Source organism: Lithobates pipiens, unplaced genomic scaffold (assembly GCF_037356315.1).
Source record: "Lithobates pipiens isolate NorthernLeopardFrog02 unplaced genomic scaffold, aLitPip1_a1.2 Scaffold_8, whole genome shotgun sequence".
NCBI lineage: Eukaryota > Metazoa > Chordata > Amphibia > Anura > Ranidae > Lithobates > Lithobates pipiens.
In genome coordinates this window covers 281939137-281959717 of record NW_027507903.1, presented here as the reverse complement: position 1 = coordinate 281959717, position 20581 = coordinate 281939137, and the positions used below count along the sequence as shown (strand labels likewise).

The 20581-nt window shown below is 39.1% G+C and overlaps 1 protein-coding gene across 2 annotated transcripts in view; it reads right to left on the bottom strand.

Annotated features, from left to right (window-relative positions):
• Nucleotides 1-347: 347 nt before the first annotated feature.
• LOC143962744 (uncharacterized) overlaps nt 348-20581 on the bottom strand; it is a 435927-nt gene continuing 415693 nt past the window's right edge. For both annotated transcript variants that reach the window (XM_077472147.1, XM_077472146.1), the window contains exon 15: nt 348-4422. In XM_077472147.1, the coding sequence (XP_077328273.1) occupies nt 4192-4422 (231 nt within the window). In that variant the 3' untranslated portion in view covers nt 348-4191. The remainder of the gene's footprint in view (nt 4423-20581) is intronic.

Sequence of the window (20581 nt, the reverse complement as noted above, 5' to 3'; positions counted from 1 at the left end):
TCAGCCAGGGAATGAACAATCTGTGTGTTGAAGGAAGCTGCAAGCACAGCCACTGCTGGAGCTAAAACTCACCCTGCGATATCCAGGCGAAAGACGCTGTGTTTGTAAGTGTCAGATAGGTGAGCAGAACCTGTTAGTAAGCGCCCAGCCGGGCTAGGACTTTTGTTTTTGTTGTACTTAGAAAGCACGGTGTTGCTGTATATTTTGTTTGCTGGACTGTTTGTACCACGAATAAACGCCAAGATCTGCTTTATCAAATTCCAAGTCTGCTGTGAACTGTGTCCAAACACACCCTACCCCGGGAAGATCCCTTACAATATATATATATATATATATATATATATATATATATATATATCATTAAATTTACATCTGAAATGTAACTTGTTCTGCAGGTGTTTATAACCTCTTCACTTTGATATAATTATCTGATATGATTAGAGCAGGTGCAATGTAAGATTACCAACATGATTTGTTCCAAAACTCTCCAACCTAAGATTGAATAAGGCCACCTGCTCCGGAAACAGCAAGATAACAAAGTCTACAGGTAAACTTGATTCCAAAACAGCAGCTAGGTACAGTTTGATAAATGTTACGGAATGTCTTGCCAAGTCTTTGCATATTTTATGAAAGTTAATCAATATTTCTGCTTTGAGGTTGGTTTGTTCCAGGTCATATACAAATGAAGGTCCAGTCTGAGCCTGAGGCAGCCAGTCCAAAAAATGTAGACTATGGTTTTCTTCACTAACATTTCTGGTTTACAAATTAGAAAATATAAGTGACATAGCAAATAGTAGCAGATTTATCCACCAACCACTTAGTGTCTAATGGTTTGTCAAAGTCAAGATTTATATTTGCATACATATTATACTTGCTATATAATAATTTAGCAAATCTTGAGGTGTAAAGGTGATTACAGATGTTTGAGGGCTGTTGGACATGCTTGCATGATCCATCTATCCTTAGACACCATTTGCTCAATGGGCTAATATACATAATACTTTATACTGTATCAGCTAAAATGGTAAGTTTGTGTTAGTGGTAAAGGTAAGGAGAGCATTTTTGTCAGACACTGCCGATACCACTTATCTCAGCTTCTCTAACTTGCTCAAGTAACTAATGCCCATTACATCGATCAACCTGTGAGGCCAGGACCCTCCCAAGGGGCATGAAGATGTAGACAAAAATAGTCACTGCCATTCCCTGCTTACGGTTATCCTAAAGCAGTGATGGCGAACCTTGGCACCCCAGATGTTTTGCAACTACATTTCCCATGATGCTCAGCTACACTGCAGAGTGCATGAGCATCATGGGAAATGTAGTTCCAAAACATCTGGAGTGCCAAGGTTCCCCATCACTGTCCTAAAGTGTCTTCTCTGATCCTCCCCTCCTTCCAATGACTCCTAATAATTTCCTGATAACACAGAGTCTATGGAGTCAGGCTGCACATGCTCAGTTTTGTGTGAATTGCTACAGAGGTTTTTTTTCTTGGGAGGGTGCATGTGATCAGCACAGGGGCAATCAGCACTGTCCAGACAGAAGGTCAGGGGTCTTGCAGTCTCATAGGTCAGTCAGAAAACTCCTTCTACAAGCTTTAACCGGTGTTTGGCTGGGCACTGATAGACGTCACAAGACTGCTCTAACTGCTGATGAGAAGACGTATTTAGCAGTTTATATTTACTAAAATAATTGCATTCCATATTCTGTGTACCATGGGAGACCAGATATTGTGATTGCAGGATCCTGGGTTTAGTATTACTTTAATTCATTCTCTGCATTAAGGTAAAAAATCTTGCTGTGCCCCAGAGCAGCCGCTCTCTCAGCTCTCTCCCTCCTCACTCTACATGGAGGCATCAGTGGTAGCCATTGGCTCCTGCTGCTGTCAATCACAGGCTGTGAGGAGAGATGGAGGGTGGGGCTGAGACACGCTCTGTGTGTCAATGGACACAAATATCGAGCCCGCACGAGTGCCCCATAGCAAGCAGCTTGCTATTGGGGAACTGGTAAGGGGGAGGAGCCAGTAGCACCAGCAGGGGACTCCAGAACAACAAGATCAGGGCTGCTCTGTGCAAAACCATTACCTGCAGAATGCACTAGGTAAAACCAATATGATGCTAAGCCTCCATAACTGAAAGAGCTGAAATTCAATTAAACAAAAGGGATGGCCAAAGACAATAAGGTTGTACAAGAGCTAGATAAAGTTGGACATGATCAAGCCCGGATTTGAGATGAGCTTTATCTGACTTGCTCACAGCATGCTGTAAAATCAACTTAAGCAATTACAGAACAGGACAGGGGACTGTACAACTGATATACAGCAAGCTGAAGGGTGAGTCTAGACTTAGGCTTAATAAACTAAAAACAAACTCATTAAATACGCACACATTTTAAAACCACTCCAACCCCCACCTCTATCCCAAACAAACATGCACACACTACTGAGCAAAAAACATATGGTGCTGGTAGCCTGACCATAATAAAATATATATGGGGTGCCACCCACAAATAAGGGGAGGGTGTGTTCACTGAAAATACTATACCACAAAAACACAAAACAATAAAAAAGGACACGTCCCACCACAAAGTCTATTAAATTAAATTAAACAGCATCAAAAAACATTTTGCCCCAACAAAAGCCTATCTTTTAGGGGGGTTTAGTGTACATAGTCACCTCTGTCCCAGCTCCTTTAGGAAGTGCTGCATTAGGGCAATTGGGTTTGGGAGGGCAATACTTCCTTGTGGGGAGATGGGGGTGATGGAAATGCGGGAGGGAGGAGGGGGGTAGGCTTTTTTGTAGTAGGGGTGGTAGCCCCAGGGTGGTTAGACATGTCCTTTTTTTATTTTTTTATGTTATTGTTGCACACACTACTACTCAGATTTTTCACTTTCAAACAGCTACAAACTCAAAAATATACAGCTTTGAAGGGAAGTGGCCAGTTGTTTAGACACACCCCTAGGCAATCGGTATGTTGTAGATTGCCTTCTGGATCATTTTATTTTGAAGTTTTACCTCACTTTTATATTCAGGTTTTATTTAACAATTACTGAATTAGGTCACTTAAGATAATATTATACTTTATCCAAATGTTCAAAGAATCTATATTTATTCATTGTTAAAAAGAAAATCAAAATTGTAAACTGCAAATAATAATCAGAATGTAACAATGTAGTAAGGACAATAGCATCTTAAACACACAACAAGTGCTATAAGAATTGGTACACAGAGGGTAGCATGTTTGAAGTATACTGAAATAAGCATCTTTCACTAGAACTCATAACAAAACTATGTTACAAAAGAATTATCATTTATTTTCTAAAAAGTTTCTTCATTTTCATTCCCATGGACATGCTTTGACATATATGCAAGCATTTTACAAGGAACACGCACATTTTCCATTCATTGTTTAAATCAGCCTTTTTCAACCAAGGTACCATTGCACCATGAGGTGCCTTCTAGGTTCTTCAGGGATGCCCCAAATTGGCCAAAATTTGTCAACAAGCCAGCACGTGGCTCAAGCCTGCATTTTTGTTTTACAATCCACAGGTTTATATTGTGCAGCATTGCAACCTTGGGCACTGTGCAGGCCAGTCACTGGCATCCTAACAACTTATAATATCATTGGTTAAAAAGGAGGATATCAGGTGTGTGCCACCTTATTTGCCCCTTCCCTGCCACGATGGAATTATAGTATAGTAATATATAGTATATATATAGTAATTATATATTACCAGTGCTTTGGGAGAAAAAAAACACCTCTAATGTTGGGTGTGCTATGTATGTGGATAATGCTACATTATGCAAACTATTAGTTTAGTTTTTTACATTTTAGAATAACATTTTTTAAAGGGTGCCTTGATTGAAAAAAAGGTTAAGAAACACTGGTTTAAATACCATGTTACCAAATTAGAAGCCAATGATCAAACATGTAAGATACCTACACCTATACTGGTATTTGTCTTATGCACTATTTGCCTCTGACTTTTGTGGCCACTGGAACATTAAGCAAACAGAATAGAATATATGGTCACTCAAGGATCATAATGACACATGTTTGTGGTTCTTGCTCAAATCCTCATATTGGCCAGGCTAATAAGAAGTTTTGGGTTGCCCTTTTGGTCCTTGAATGGGCATGAATAGTATCTGTAGTAAGGGATTAAAGTTTATAGTATAAAGATAAATCCCACGTTTGTTCATATTTTTCTGGTGTCATCTAAGGGATTGGATATGACAGAGTTATGAATCAGGACAAACAGTGGCAAATATGTCAGGAAATCGAGGATATCCAGCTTCTTAATGTGACTTAACTGCAGTTGTGCAGCTTCTTCATGCTCTCTGCTTATTCCTCCGGCCTTTAACTCAACCAAGAGTTGATCCACACTGATGCTTTTACTTTCAGCATCAATATTGCATAGAAAAAGTTGCTGAAAGAGAGAATAAAGAGGAAGAAAATTTGATTTTTTACTGCTCAGAAATATTATACAGGCTTCAAGTGTAAATGTAAAAAAGTTACATAAAAGAAACCTACTTCCATTCAGCTCTGGACTACGCATTAAGATGTTACAGATCTGCTTATGAATATGTGTGGCCACATCTGGAAAATACCCAACAGTTTGACCCAAAAAGGACCAAAGTGTCTGTTACAATGTCGCGCAATATTTGCACAGCTGTTTATCAAACGCAAATTTTCAATACAAAATACACTTAAATGAATTTTAATGCACACAAACATGATTGAGTAAATAGATACCAAACAGGTCAAGATACAAAATTGTGCACTGCTGTGAAATGGTGACTACTACAATACCTACAATTGTCCATAGGCGATGCTTTAAAAGCCTTTACGGGATATCAGTTCAGAATTAATCATGAACTATATCAATTCACCAAAAAACAGCACTAAATCATAATCTAAATTAATTAACTTGTGTGGATAATCCACAAATAAAGTGAACAAATTATATAAATAATAAAATATATATATATATATATATATATATATATATATATATATATATATATATATATATATATATATATATATATATATATATATATACAACTTTTTCAGTCCATGTGTTAATAGAATGTGAACAGATGTGAAAAAAATGTATGGAAAAATCCAAAAATGATGTGAGAAAATCATACAGAATCAAAATAAAATCCTTTCGCAGTCCATATGATTCCACAAGTGCCCTCCCCACTCCAACTTCCTGTGTAAAAAAAGGTTCTGCTTCTACCACCAAGTGACGCTGTTTTAGGGAGCCCCTTACCAGATTGGGATAGAAATGGTCAAATACACTTATTAATTTCCTTTAATCACGATCCTCCAAATGTGTATCACGTTCCCATGGGGATTTTTATCCACTGATATTATGGATATGCCAAGAGATAAGAACAATGCATGCCCATAGTGTAATATGTAAACACCACGCTTGTATAAAATGTTAAAGAAAGTACCAAAACACAATAACTAATAGTACAAGACAATATACATATGTTGTGGGCAGCAAGAGCAAAAGAACCGCAAATAGCAGGTTCAATAAACTATCTTCCAAAGCAGCAGGCTGAAATTACCATACCAAGCTCCAGACTCAGGTCAGGGGGGTGTGCATGTGTGATGATATAACATCGTAGCCAACTGCCGCGTTTCGTCAGAGAGACGATATAGTCGGGGGATATGGTTTAGTGCTGGTTATTGATGAATTTATACTTTATATGTTTTGCTATTGGTGCCATGATTGCACAAGTGGCTGCTTTATCTCACAGGTTTTTACTTTTTTAATCATTGCTAGAATTAATGCTCTCACTCTGACATTCATGGCAATACCTCACATGTGGGGTGCAATCACTGATTACATATGCATGGTGGACCTAACTGCACGTTTGCATATGTTACATGGGGGACAGAGGTGCTTTTGATTTTGTTATTTTTTTAAAACTTTTTGAAATGTTTCATTGGGCAGGTGACAGGTACTCATTATGGAGACATCAGGGATTTGTTAGACCCCTAATGTTTCCTGTGTCCTGCAAAGCAACTAATCAAGCACAGACCATGCTTGGTTAGATGCTTCCCTGGCTGTAACAGGCTGAAGCCGGATCTGGGATCATTCATCAGAGAGGAGATTGGCGCCATGTGTATCCCGTTCAGGAGAAGACACTTCGATTTCCCTTCAATTCCTGTTCTGGTGGTTTTAAAGTCTAGGTGGTTTCTACCTTAAGGCATTCCCTGCATTAGGCTAAAAACCATCACACTACTTGTCCTCCACCCCCCCACACACACTTCACACAATCCAGCACTGTCCCCTCCAGCTGCCCCACTCTCCTCTCTTACTGGATTTACTGGCTGCACCGAGAGCAGTGCCATCAGTCAAATATTGTGAGGCGAGAGCAAGGGACATGCCTAGAAGGGCATGGTGTGATTATGGGTGTACACAGCCTGGCTTGGAAGCGTGCCCACACGCATGCCCCCATAGCACTCATGGGGGCACTCAGAAGAGAAGAGGAGTGGAGAGTGCCAGTGGGGGGACTCCCAAAAAGAGGCAAGGGATTGCTTTATGCAATATTGTTGCACAGAGCAGGTAAGCATTTCATGTTTTTATCTTAATAAAAAAAAAATCTATATATTAATGAAAAAACTTTTACTGCTCATCACTTTAAGCAGTATAGAGAGAATTATTCTCATTAGGAAACTCTTGCAGGAGTGGTGGCCAAAGGTTGGCTTTTTTTTCCTCGAGTAGGGACAGGGTGTGCAATGAGGAAGGTGTCAAAAGCAGAACGTATAAAGTGAAAATGTAATTTAGTTCAGATTCTGATAGCATAAAGAGTTAATGCATTTTGGGGGTTCAAAGGGTCCCTATTCCTCATGGTTTGTTAGTGTTGCACAAAGCATGTACTGGACTAATAGAATTGGAAGGGCTTTATTTGTATGATAGCTTTAGTTGCCTGGTTAAAATGATTGTAAACAATCACCTTGTAAAACAACCCATTCAGTTTAAAATTGGAATGAAAGAAAAAAACATTTTTGTATAGATATAAAAGAGCACTAAACATACCTTTTCCCCTTTTTTTTAAGTTATCACATTCCCTAAGTTTTATCATAACTACCCCCCAGGATTCCTTCAATTCTATTAACCCCGATGAAAGCAGACCCTTTGAACCCTTGAAACAGGTTGCTTTTTTATGCTATAACAATCTTAATAAACTTAAATCTGCATACATGTTCTTCTTTTGCTGATTTTCTCTTTGCACACCCCACAATAACAATCTAACAAGTACTTTAATCATCTATCCACTCCATCAAAAAGGACAAAAAAATAAAAAGATTGGGCTTTAGTCACATTTTGTTAAATATCAGAAATAGAGTGCAAAATTAGGCAGCAAAGTATATAGTTGAAAAAAATGTAACTAAAACAAATTGCTAATCTATTACTGGCACTCCAATATACACAGTATCTCATGAAATTGAGTACACCCCTCACATTTTTGTAATTTTTTTTTTTTTTATATCTTTTCATGTGACAACAGTGAAGAAATTACACTTTGCTACAATATAAAGTAGTGAGTGTATAGCTTGTATAACAGTGTACATTTGCTGTTCCCTCAAAATAACTCAACACAGCCATTAATGTCTAAACCACTGGCGACAAAAGTGAGTACACCCCTAAGTGAAAAATGTCCAAATTGGGCTGAAAGTGTCAATATTTTATGTGGCCTCCATGCTTTTCCAGCATTGCCTTAACCCTTTTGGGCATGGAGTTCAACAGAGCTTCACAGGTTGCCACTGGAGTCCTCTTCCACTCCTCCATGACGACATCACGGAGCTGGTGGATGTTAGAGACCTTGCACTCCTCCACCTTGCATTTGAGGATGCCCCACAGATGCTCAATAGGGTTTAGGTCTGGAGAAATGCTTAGCCAGTCCACCACCTTTACCCTCAGCTTCTTTAGCAAGGCAGTGGTTGTCTTGGAGGTGAGTTTAGGTTTGTTTTTATGTTGGAATATTGCCCTGTGGTCCAGTCTCTGAAGGGAAGGGATCATGCTCTGCTTCAGCATGTCACAGTACATGTTGCCATTCATGATTCCCTCCATGAACTGTAGCTCCCTAATGCCGGCAGCACTTATGCAGCCCCAGACCATGACACTCCCACCACCATGCTGTAGGCAAGACACACTTGTCTTTGTATTCCTCAGCTGGTTGCTGCCATACGCTTGACACCATCTGTACCAAATAAGTTTATCTTGGTCTCATCAGACCAGAGGACATGGTTCCAGTAATCCATGTCCTTAGTCTGCTTGTCTTCAGCAAACTGTTTGTAGGCTTTCTTGTGCATCATCTTTAGAAGAGGCTTCCTCCTGGGACGACAACCATGCAGACCAATTTGATGCAGTGTGCGGCATATAGTCTGAGCACTGACAGGCTGCCCCCCACCCCTTCAACCTATGCAGCAATGCTGGCAGCACTCATACGTCTATTTCCCAAAGACAACCTCTGGATATGACGCTGAGCATGTGCACTCAACTTCTTTGGTTGACCGTGACAAGGCCTGTTCTGAGTGGAACCTGTCCTGTTAAACTGCTGTATGGTCTTGGCCACCGTGCTGCAGCTCAGTTTCGTGGCCTTGTAAATCTTCTTATAGCCTAGGCCATCTTTATGTAGAGCAACAATTATTTTTTTTCAGATCCTCAGAGAGTTCTTTGCCATGAGGTGTCATGTTGAACTTCCAGTGACCTGTATCATAGAGTGAGAGCGATAACACCACATTTAACACACCTGAGACCTTGTAACACTAATGAGTCACATGACACCAGGGAGGGAAAATGGCTAATTGGGCCCAATTTGGACATTTTCACTTTTGTTGACAGCAGTTTAGACATTAATGGCTGTGTGTTGGGTTATTTTGAAGGGACAACAAATTTATACTTAAATTATGCAAGCTGTACACTCACTACTTTACATTGTAGCAAAGTGTCATTTCTTTAGTGTTGTCACATGAAAAGGTATGATAAAATATTTACAAAAATGTGAGAGGTGTACTCATTTTCGTGAGATATTGTATGTAACGAGGGATTACGGTTATGGTAGGGGTTACAGTTACGGATTACTTACGGTTTGAGTCGAACATAAGTTTGACTCGAACATCGGGTGTTCATTTGTTCTAAAATGAACCGAACATATGGACAAACTGAAAATTTGAGTGACGCGGAACGCCCCATAATGCACTGTGAGATCTCAGTGCATTGCTGTATGATGATTGGCCAAAGCATGCACCTGACCTGCATGCTTTGGCCAATTACAGTGCGCTCTGCTGAGAGAGCCATAATTGGCCAAAGACAGGGTGCCTTTGGCCAATCATGGCTCGGGGGGACTGAGTCCATGCCCCACACTATATAAGGCTGCTTACAGAGCACCCATGTGTAATGTTGTTGGCATGGACAGAGAGATAGCTTGAGTTAGATTAAGCAGGCAGGTTATTCAGTTAGTGGCAGTGTATGTGATATATATATATATATATATATATATATATATATATATATAGAGCCAATCTAGTATATATATATATATATATATATATATATATACTCTGCATTTAGCATCATAGACTATATATATTCAGTGTTTACTCAATATTCAGTCAGTGCAGGCAGTGTATATATATATATATATATATATGTATATATATATATGTTGCACACTTTCTAATACACTTCAGGCGGTGTACACAGTATCTAATACAGTGTAGTGTGGTGTTTCAAAACAAAAATACATCATGTCCGGAAGGCCACCAAGGAGAGGCAGACACTCAAAGGCCACTAAAAGAGGGCAAAAGCAAAAGCAGCCTCTGTGTCTACAGTCAACAGTAGTGGTTGTGGATATGGTGCATCCTCTGCAGGTGGCCGTGGGGCACGCTTGTCCTTTTTTGCTGCTGCTGGCCGTGTTATTGAGCCACAACATGCAGAAGAGTTGGTGGAGTGGATAACAAAGCCGTCTTCATCCTCCTCATCCTCTGTCACCCAGGCTCAGAGTAGTTTGCCTTCCAGCGCAGCTGCCAAAGTGGGCTATTCCACCGGCTCCTTGCCCATAGTATCTCATGCATGAAGGAATCCCCAGAATTATGCGACCCCAGTGACGGTTATATGCTGCTGGAGGATGCACAGCAATAAGAAGGCTCCAATTTTGGTTCCCAGGTTGAGGAAGGGAGTAACGTGACCCTAGAGAGAGGGGGTGCCACGGAAGGACAAGAAGCTGACAGTCATGTTTCACAGCAGGGCCTGTTCCTGCGCCGAACAAGAGTAATTATGAGGACTTACAGTGTCCTGGTACCTCTGACACCCAAGGCCAAATTTTCTGCAGAGTATATAGGGCAGGCAGTATAGTAAATATACTGCTGTTCAGAGTATATAGTGCCTGGGGGCCATTTTTTTAAATTTGGGTACAGGGTTTCCCTTAATATCCATACCAGACCTGAAGGGTTTTGGGGGGGACATCCACGTCATTTTTTTTTTTTTGGTATGTTTACCTATATTGCCAGGATCCGACAATACATTACAGCCACGAGCAGTTTTAAATTAAATTTTTTCCTTTACAAATGTAATTTTGCTGTGGCAATGTTATAAACATGGGAAAGATGCGCTACTTTACAGGCATACTAAGGCACGATATTTAAAGGAATATTTCATTTTTATTGTTTCACTTCAAGTATTATTAAAATCACTGCTCCTGATAAAACAGCCTTTTTTAAAAAAATTTTTTTTTTTTTTAATATTTCACATTTGTGTCATATAGACTTTAATGGTGTTCGCATGTTTGAGCAAATTTTTTGCCTGTTTGCATGTTCTGCTGTGAACCGGGCCGGGGGGGGGTTTGGGTCATCCCTATAGGTAACTAATAAGCTATAACTAAAAGTTATGATTTTTAGCTATACTGGTCACATAGCATGTAACACAGGAACATTTAATGACACACATATAATACTGCTCACGGCAAGGTTGATACACTAAAGAAGTAGAGCACGGTCACTTTCAACGTGAGTTTTAATTTTGTAAAGTAAATTTCCACTTATCTCAGTGAATGGGGTAAAACACGATTAAAATTCACTTTACAAAAAATACTCAAACATGTTCAAAGAAACTTAAAAAAAAAAAAAAGCAAGCACAACTTAATTTAATTCACTAAGCTATGTGATTTTTTCTATTCAAATTTAATTTTTGGCTCTAATCTTCATCTGACATCAAAAAGTTATTAGGTTATATTTAGCTGTTAATAAAAATGAAAAACAAACATTTTTTTCTGAAAACTACAAGTACCCTTGTAGATTTTTAAAAAAAAATTTTTTATTGTGTTTGGCTTCAAGAGGTATGTGTAAAATTATGTACAGCAGTTTTGCCCTTTTTATGCAACACCAGTAAATTTAGTCATCAGCAAAACATGAAAGGAGCACTCAGTGCAATATGAAAGGGTTTGATTTGTGTATGTGTGTGTGCAAATGTCCGTGCCTGCCCTAATAAAGCTTTACTCTAATTGTACGTGTTCAGTTGGTAATATAAGAATGCTCCTTATTTAAAGAAGCCTTTAATTTTACTGTGGTTAAAACTAATAGTCCTTTGCTTTCATTCTTCTAGTTTTTACCCCTCATTTTCTTTTTGTGTCTGCACCTGTTTGCACCACTTTCACATTGAATGTAAAAATGATGGGTAATCTTTTGGCATTAACCTTGGTGTGTGATAATATGCTGCTTGGTCTGAAGAATAATTACTAAGACCAGATCAACTGAGAATTGAACATTCTCAGTGTGCTTCACACACGCCTGTGTCACATTGTCCAGCCTAAAGAAAGAACTTTTGTTCATATTTAACGCTATAAACATTTGTTGCACGGGTCTTTTATCAGCTCACATCTCCAGTGTAACTCTGGAGGAGACCTTGCATTAAGCTGCTGCTTACAGATTAAAACAAAGCTGCCATAGTAAGATAAAACACAAATCCTGAAGACTAAATGAAATTATAGACATTACATGAGCATAGTAATCTTCTAGTGTTGTAGCTTACAATTCAGAACTGATCTATACTATGCTGGACTAGGATTGTGTCACTACTACTACTATCACTACGTTTCACCTTTATGCCTTACTTTACTAGTGAACATTGCATATTTTACCCCCCCCCCCCCCCCCAAAATTGCCTAAACATGTAATTTATGAATAAAAAATGTGGATATGCCGTTAGTGCGCTTATTGTGTTGCACGTCTAAAACTGAAGTTAGTTTTAAAAGCAAAGCACCAAAATGTAAAAATAGATAAAGCTTTGAACTAATGATTTGTTGAAAAACACATTATCAAGATCAAGTTTTATGACAATCATTAAGCATTAATCCTAATTTTCTTTACCCTCCTCTCTGAACACCCAACCACCACCACCACCACCACCATTTTTTTCATATACTCCCATACATACCTTATAGTCCTTGTTCTTATTTTCTGTGTTAGTTTGGGTTCTCTCTGGAAGGCACCAGTTTCCTCTAACAATCCAAAAACACAAGCGGCTTACTGAGCTTACGCTTACAGCTGGCCTAAATTCAAACTTGAAATACTATCACTTTAGGCCACCTCCACCAGCAAAGTTTACTCCATCTGCATTTCCTGGTGGTCTATTTGCTCTATTAAATCCTTTTGTTCACTGCTATAATAGATCTGGCTTCCGGTACTCCCATATAACAGGGCTTAGGCCAGAGTGTCTGATTATTACCAGGCTCAAAAACTGTCACTGGGGGGAAGGGGTGGAAGAGATATCACCTACTTGGACAAAGTGACAATGTCTTTTTAAGTCCTTTATCACCCCATGTACTGTCTACAAACCTATCAGTGTAAGATCCCTATATCACTTACCTGAACACTGTAAAAGGCTCCTTTCAGCACCAACATGCTTTCTGCCTCTCTAACACGTCTAGTTTACTACTATTTTTTTTTTTTTTTGAATGAAGGAAAGAGTTGTATAGCGCTTCAACTGCGAACTGAATCACCTTGAGGTGCTTGATCCGTCCTGTGCTTCCTGCTTGTTAGAAGTTTTGCTCAAAGAAGGGCTGCTAATAAGTGCTCCTGCCTTACACAGACCCCGCTGTGGCCTTGGCACATACACTATATTACCAAAAGTATTGGGACACCTGCCTTTACACGCACATGGACTTTATTGCCATCGCAGTCTTAGTCTGTACGGTTCAATATTGAGTTGGCCCACCCTTTGCAGCTAAAACAGCTTCAACTCTTCTGGGAAGGCTATCCACAAGGTTTAAGAGTGTGTCTATGGGAATGTTTGATCATTTTTCCAGAAGCGCATTTGTGAGGTCAGGCACTGATGTTGGATGTGTAGGCATGGCTCACAGTCTCCGCTCTAATTCATCCTAAAGGCAGGCTTCCCACTACTTTTGTAAATATAGTATATCTGGAGGGAACCTACTTCAGCTGACATTATATTTTTGTGAGGGGCAGATATGGATCATGTCAGGCATAAAGTAACATTTTGACTTCAGGTCTGCTCTAAAACTGTCCATAGAGTGTGTGAATTGTATGCCTGTGGTAGGGCATAGATTGTAAGCTCTTCTGGGAACAAAGACTAAGATAAATAGTCACATATACTTTATACATTGTAAAATGTTGGATTTCTATCTCACCCAACTCCCCATTTATTATTACTGGGTATCTCTATTGACTCCTATCCCATTTAGTATACAACCATTGTAATGCACATTTTGTTAGTGGCCCGAATGGTTATAAAAAAGAACTGGAAGACCACTATTGCTCCCAATATATCATAAGTAATATATAGAGTAAACACTTACTATAATTATGAGAAGGTTGGTGCATATAATACTCAAGGCTTAAGATTTTTGTTAGGCATTGGCCCATGTGGTCCGAGATGTTTAGTATGACTCGATTGTAAAGATGTTTCTTCCCTCTTTTGACTATAAACTTATAATTTATGATGACAGAATTGTAATTTGTGGTGCATGTTACTTTACTTGATTGTTTTTGTTTTTATGTTATTGTTCTACTGTAAAAGTCTTTGATGCATTCTAAATGGTACTGTGCTGTCCGTTTACGGTCATTTTAATTTCAAACTGTTTACTATGCCATGCAATGTCTTTGATACGCGCATATTTATATACACAATCCTTTCTGCTTTTCATATGGTGACCGGTATTGCCTTTTGCTATCAAATCTCAATAAAAATGTATTGAAATTCAATTTTGAAATGTTAGGTACTGTAAAAGAATAATATAAATATAAATCAGGCATGCTATGGAACTGATGGACTATGGCATAAATGTTTCATGCAAGCTCATCAGCCAAATAACCACATTTTTTTTGCTATTTTCTTTGAAAAATTGGCATACAACTAAATAAATAAAGACAAATAAAATAAGATACATGAATAAAACCAAATGCATTGCAATCCATATATCCACTGTCAATGCACTGTCTCGACATAATCCATAAATCTGGCTTGAATAGTTAGTATAAATGAACCAGCTCTCAGCACCATAGGAAGCACAGTAACATTTTCCCGGTTAGCACTACTGCTGTGCCCTATCTTGGTTGACAAATGCAAACTCACTTTAATGAGTTTTATGGCTATGGGTGGTACTAAGGATTAATACAGTTTTTGAAATATTAAAATGATTTTCCTTTTGTGAAGGCCATTACATTATGTACCTTAATTTATAAACATTGTAAAATAAAATAATGTTATTAATATTAAATGAATGTTGCAAATAATATAGAAGAAGGATGAGGAAGAATTAAAATACTACCAGGTTAGACAGTGTTTAATATTCCTACATATTTGTGTTAAATTAATTAAAGTTTATTTGTAAGTGGGTGATGCCCTTTTTTGTTCTTAAAGCGGAGTTCCACCCAAAAGTGGAAATTATGCTAATTTGTCTCCTCTCCCCCTCCAGTGCTACAATTGGCACCTTTCTGGGGGGGGGGGGGGGCACAGGTATCCTGTTCCCACTTCTGGAAGTCTGTGCTGCGGCCCATGACATCTCTGCGGGGCACCCTCCTTCTTCCTTCTCCTCCCCCTGTCATCGCCAGTAGGAGAGAGGAGCAGGGCCTTGCGCATGCACAGTAGGGTTCCCGGTGTGAAGCTGGAAGGCTACACTGCCAGGTTCTCTTACCCGCAATGGTGGCAGCAGCGCCCGTCAGGAAAGGTAAGTGTCCTGGTGTCCGCTGGACTCCAGGAGAGGTAAGTGTCCTATTATTAAAGGCCAGCAGCTGCAGTATGTGTAGCTGCTGGCTTTTAATTTTTTTTTTTTTTGGGCGAACCTCAGATTTAAGTAGGACCTTCCCCCACCCCCTTTTATAGAAAAAGACATGAATATCTGAAATAGTGTTTCTAAACAAGTACACTAAGTACTTCCATGTTGCCTCTGTTTCTCCTTTTTTAGGCTGCCTCTCCACTGCCTGTACCCTCGTTCGTCCAAATTGATCAGCTTGCAATATAGTAATACTGCCCATGCTCAACATGGAGCATATAATGTCATGCTCATCTGCCGCATGTGCCCTTTTACATTACATTGCAAGCTCTCAAGGGAAAGCTTTTTTTTTTTAACAAATGTAATGTCCTAACAAAAAATAGCCATAAAAACATGTCTCAACTGGGCATTTTTACAACCCCACCCCACTGGATGTCTACAGAGGTGATGACTGGTTTGGGCAACCTTGACCTCAGATAGACGTGTCACTGCTATAGAAATCTATGGCCAGAGGAGTGGCTGCAAATAGGCAGGGGACACTTTAAACACCACCTGCCTGGAGTTTGCATGTTCTCCCTATGCCTGCATGGGTTTCCTCCGGGTACGCCTGTTTTCTCCCACACTCCAGAGAAATTCTGATTATTTAGCCCTAGTATGTGTATGCATGTGAGTTAGGGATCTTAGATTGTTATCTCCTTGAGGGCAGGGCCTGATGTGAATGTATAATATATATGTAAAGTGCTGTGTGAAGTATCTGCACCATACAAGTACCTACACTAAATAAAAGTAATGAAGGATTGCTTACAGTAAAAAACCACCAGCAATACGATTTAGTATTTTTAAGTTTCATAGCTTGGAGGAAAGAAGGAGTTTGCTTGAAAGAGCTGAGTGGATTTTGAAGGAACCACTATGTTTACATGCTTAGGAATGGAGAAAGTGACTTTAAAGTGTATTTCCCTTTTTGCAGCCAAACTGGGATAACACCTTCTTTATACTGGTTACATGTCCCCCATTCACATAGCATACCTTAAAAAACATTTAGAAATTGCAGCTCATCTTTTTTAGATGCTCTATTCTAGACCCTCCAGCAAGGAAAAATCCTAGGAAGTTCACTTTGTTTATGAGGGGATTGAGCAGCTGTGGTTACCATAATTAACTGTGTCTGTACTGTGAAGGCAGAGCTTCACTATCAATTGTAACTAGATTTGAAGCTGTCTGCCCTAAAAAGGGTTAAAGGTGTAGAGGCTGAGCTTTTTGCATTGTATGTTAATAAGGACAGGCTCACTCAAAATTGTTGGCAAAAACATAATAATTATGAATCTGCAGGTGGATGCAGGGGGGTAAAGAATATGGTAGGGGTACTCATAATAAGTTATCCAAAAACTGGTCATACTAATAAGCCCCCTCCACATCAGACCATTTTTCAATTTTACCCTGCATAGCCTGATAATATAAAGCACATCAAAAAGTGAGCACCCGACCCCAAAACTGAACATGTTTCACCCATAAAAGAGCTTTGTCAGGAGTGAAAAAATTGTAATTTAAATTTTTTTTAAAATGTGCTTAAACACAAAACAACATATAACCCTACCAGATTTTTTACCCTCTGCATCCACCTGCAGGTTCATGATTTTTACATTTTTGACAATATATGTTATTTTAGCTGTGTATGAATAAAAGTTATGTTTTAGAGCTTATTGGGTTCTGTGCTGAGAGACTGACGTTGATTTATCAATTGTGATTTCCATAAACCAGCACGTGATTAATTTAACTCTAGTTAGTCAGGCAGATGTATTAATTTGTAGTTCACATAGGTTTTTCCAATACCAATGCAGGCAGACAGATCAGAAATAGCAGGAAATCAACAAGGATACTTCCCAGGAGAATAACTAGAGAGTACAGCTCGAAAAAGCTATAATAGTTTTATAATCCTTTACACAGCAACATAGGTAAATTATTGGAAAATGCTAACTTCCAGGAAAAAAAATATGATGAAAAACTAAATGTAATCCATTTAAATAGGTCTCTTAATATTACTTTTTTTAGTTGCATCATAGACCACATATTTAATACACACACTTTTCCCCAGATAGACAGTGAAATACATTAAAAATAAAGCATAGCACATGTATAATAAAAATGAAAAAAGTTACTTCTTTGCTGACATTCTTTTGCTGTGGTTCGGTAGCTAATTAAGTCTACAGTTCACGTAAAATGTGAATCGATGGGCTGTAATTATTGCAATTCAGCAACATAAAAGAGGAAAACAAAGGGTGAAAATTGTAATACATTGATGTGGCATCACTAGCTAAACTGAGATGTAGGCACCCCACTGAGTTATCACTGTGTCTGTTACAGACTTGTTAAAATGGTAATGATCGTAGGCTAGACTGGGGAGCACCTGTCAGCATTATGTTGTTCAAGTTAACCTCCAAATGTCATGTTTTCCTTTTCCACTAAACAACAAACTGTCATAGCAGAAAACTGTTGTTAAAGAAGACAACTGCATAGCTAAATCCTAGGCAACTTGTTGCTCTCCCTTTAATGAAGTAAAGAGCTACTATAAGCTGCAGCAACTGAGTGTATCAGCTAAGAAATCAACTAGTAGTAACATTTCTTATAAGCTTAATGTACATCTTGCTTTGGGTGACATCATAAAAGAACAACACAGAAAATGATGCAGACATTAAAACCACAACTCCAGTTTCAGGTCTATCTTTCCTTCTACATGTCCTAAGCCGTGCTGATAAAGGAATAGTAGCTATCAACTGCTCATCTCACCCCTCGTTCCTGCTTTGTTGTAGAGATTTGCTTCTAATCCCTAGCCACCATTCCACATCTGGGGTCGGATGGTACCTGGTGTCATTGAACCTCTTCCTCTCTTCACAGCCAGTCATAACCACACCTCATCTAGTCCTCTTGGCTGTAGAAAGTACCATCCCCATGTTCAAGCCCTAGCAGGGAACGTGTCATGCTGGGATAAGTCCCATAGCAGTGGCACATATCACAGATGTGTGATGTGTGTATGCCATTCTATTTCACAATCAGGCGTATGCTGGATGTAAAACTAAGGACTCTGGAAGTCAAGTGACTGTCACCTTTTTTTTTTTTTTGCATAAAAAGAATAGGAAAGCTTGTAGGGAGCCTCAGCATGTATTTTGGGATTCTGGAGATTTAAGATATTCATAGGAATGTACAAACTGCAACAGACTGATCACATATGATCTCAATGGCCAGGTGCCAACCTTTGAGAAATCAAGCAGAGAAGAGCTGTTGTAATTTAGAATAAATATGTTGGTGTTACACATGCATCTATAGGGTCACAAAGCTGCCAGGTTGAACGGTTTTGTCACCCCTACAATTAAAGTGATATTATAGGTATTCTTTTAAAATAACAAACATGTTATACCTACTTGCTCTGTGCAATACTTTTGCACAGAGCAGCCCCAATTCTTCTCTCCTCAGGTCCCCCGCCAGAGCTCCTGGCCCCTCTTCTTCCCTGAGTGCTCCCAGAGCAAGCAGCTTGCTATGGGTGCACTGTGCGTGTGCGCTTCCAAGCCCCACTCTCTGTGTCCATAAGACAAACAGAACGATTATTCTAGGCCCCGCTCCCTTCTCCCTCCTCACTGGCTGTGATTGACAGCAGAGGGGAGCCATATCTCCTTTGATGCATATTGACCACCGTCCCTCAGAAACATCTTTCCCATTCTTCTAACTATCTAAGTTTTTTTCGCAAAAGAAAATCCAACATATAATTCTTCATGTGCTACCAAGGTGTTGTAATAACAATGAAAATTAATTTATGTACGCGGAGTAAACTGCACTTTTTCAGGAAGTTAATATAAAGCTAGCACAAAAACACAAGTAGATTCAAACCATTTACAACAGCGACTGTAACCCAAAATCTTGGAGATTAAACAAAACTCTCCTAAATGACCCAGTCTTCCTGAAACTGGACTACACTCCTCTTTCAAAGATAATGACAATAGCACTGTATCTCCCTCTGTGCTCTGGGAAACATACAAAGCATACATAAATAGCCCATGGCTCCAAATTGAGGCACCAACTTTGGGATCAGAAGGATGTCTTAGTCAAATACACCACTTGGCTAGAGACCCTACAGAAGGAGAATTTGACCAATATTTTATGTTATGTTATATATATCTGGTTCACGACCAGCTCACGTCAATTTACGAGGGCAGAATGGTTCTCCTTCATGAAAACCTGTGCACGGTTTCCTTCAAGAGCCACCAGAGGGTGCGCATGCGCCTGCTGCACGGTGTGTGTGTGTTCATTGTGTGTGTAAACACACAAATCCCTATGCTGTCAGAGGAGAGGAGACATGCCGTTTGTTCCTAGTAAGTAGGAACAGTGATATGTCTCCTCTACTACTCAGTCCAGTCCCCATACAGTTAGAACACACTGAGGGAACACACATTTAACCCCTTGATCGCCCCCTAGTGTTAACCCCTTTCCCTACCAGTGACATTTACACAGTAATCAGTGCATTTTTATAGCACTGTATAGATGTCAATGGTCCCAAAAATGTGTCAAAAGTGTCTGATCTGTCCTTCGCAATGTCACAATAAAAAAATCGCAGATCACCGCAATTGCTAGTAAAAAAAATAAAATAATAAAAATGCCATAAAAATGGCATAAATCTTTCCCATAGTTTGTATATACTATAACCTTTGTGCAAACCAATCAATATACTCTTATTGCATTTTTTTTTACCAAAAATATGCAGAATATATATTGGCCTAAACTGATGAAGAAATGTGTTTTTTAAAAACATTTTTGGGGATGTTTATTATAGTAAAAATTAAAAAATATTGTTGTTTTTTTAAAATTGTAGCTATTTTTTTGTTTATAGTGCAAAAAATAAAAACCACAGAGGTGATCAAATAGCACCTAAAGAAAGCTTTGGGAAAAAAAGGAGGCACATTTTTTTTGGGTACAGCATTGCATGAATGCACAATTACCAGTTAAAGCGACGCAGTGCCAAATTGTAAAAAGTGCTCTGGTCAGGAAGGGGGTAAAACCTTCCAGGGCTGAAGTAAAATTATAAATGCAACACTTTTGTGTTTGCCCCTATTTATCATGAGCTGAACTTAAAAATCTACAACTTTTTCTATGTATACAAAAGGCCTATTTCTCTCAAATATTGTTCACAAATCTGTCTAAATCTATGTTAGTGAGCACTTATCCTTTGCTGAGATAATCCAGCCACCTCACAGGTGTGGCATATCAAGATGCTGATTACACAGCATGATTATTGCACAGGTGTGCCTTAGGCTGGCCACAATAACAGACCACTCTAAAATGTGCAGTTTT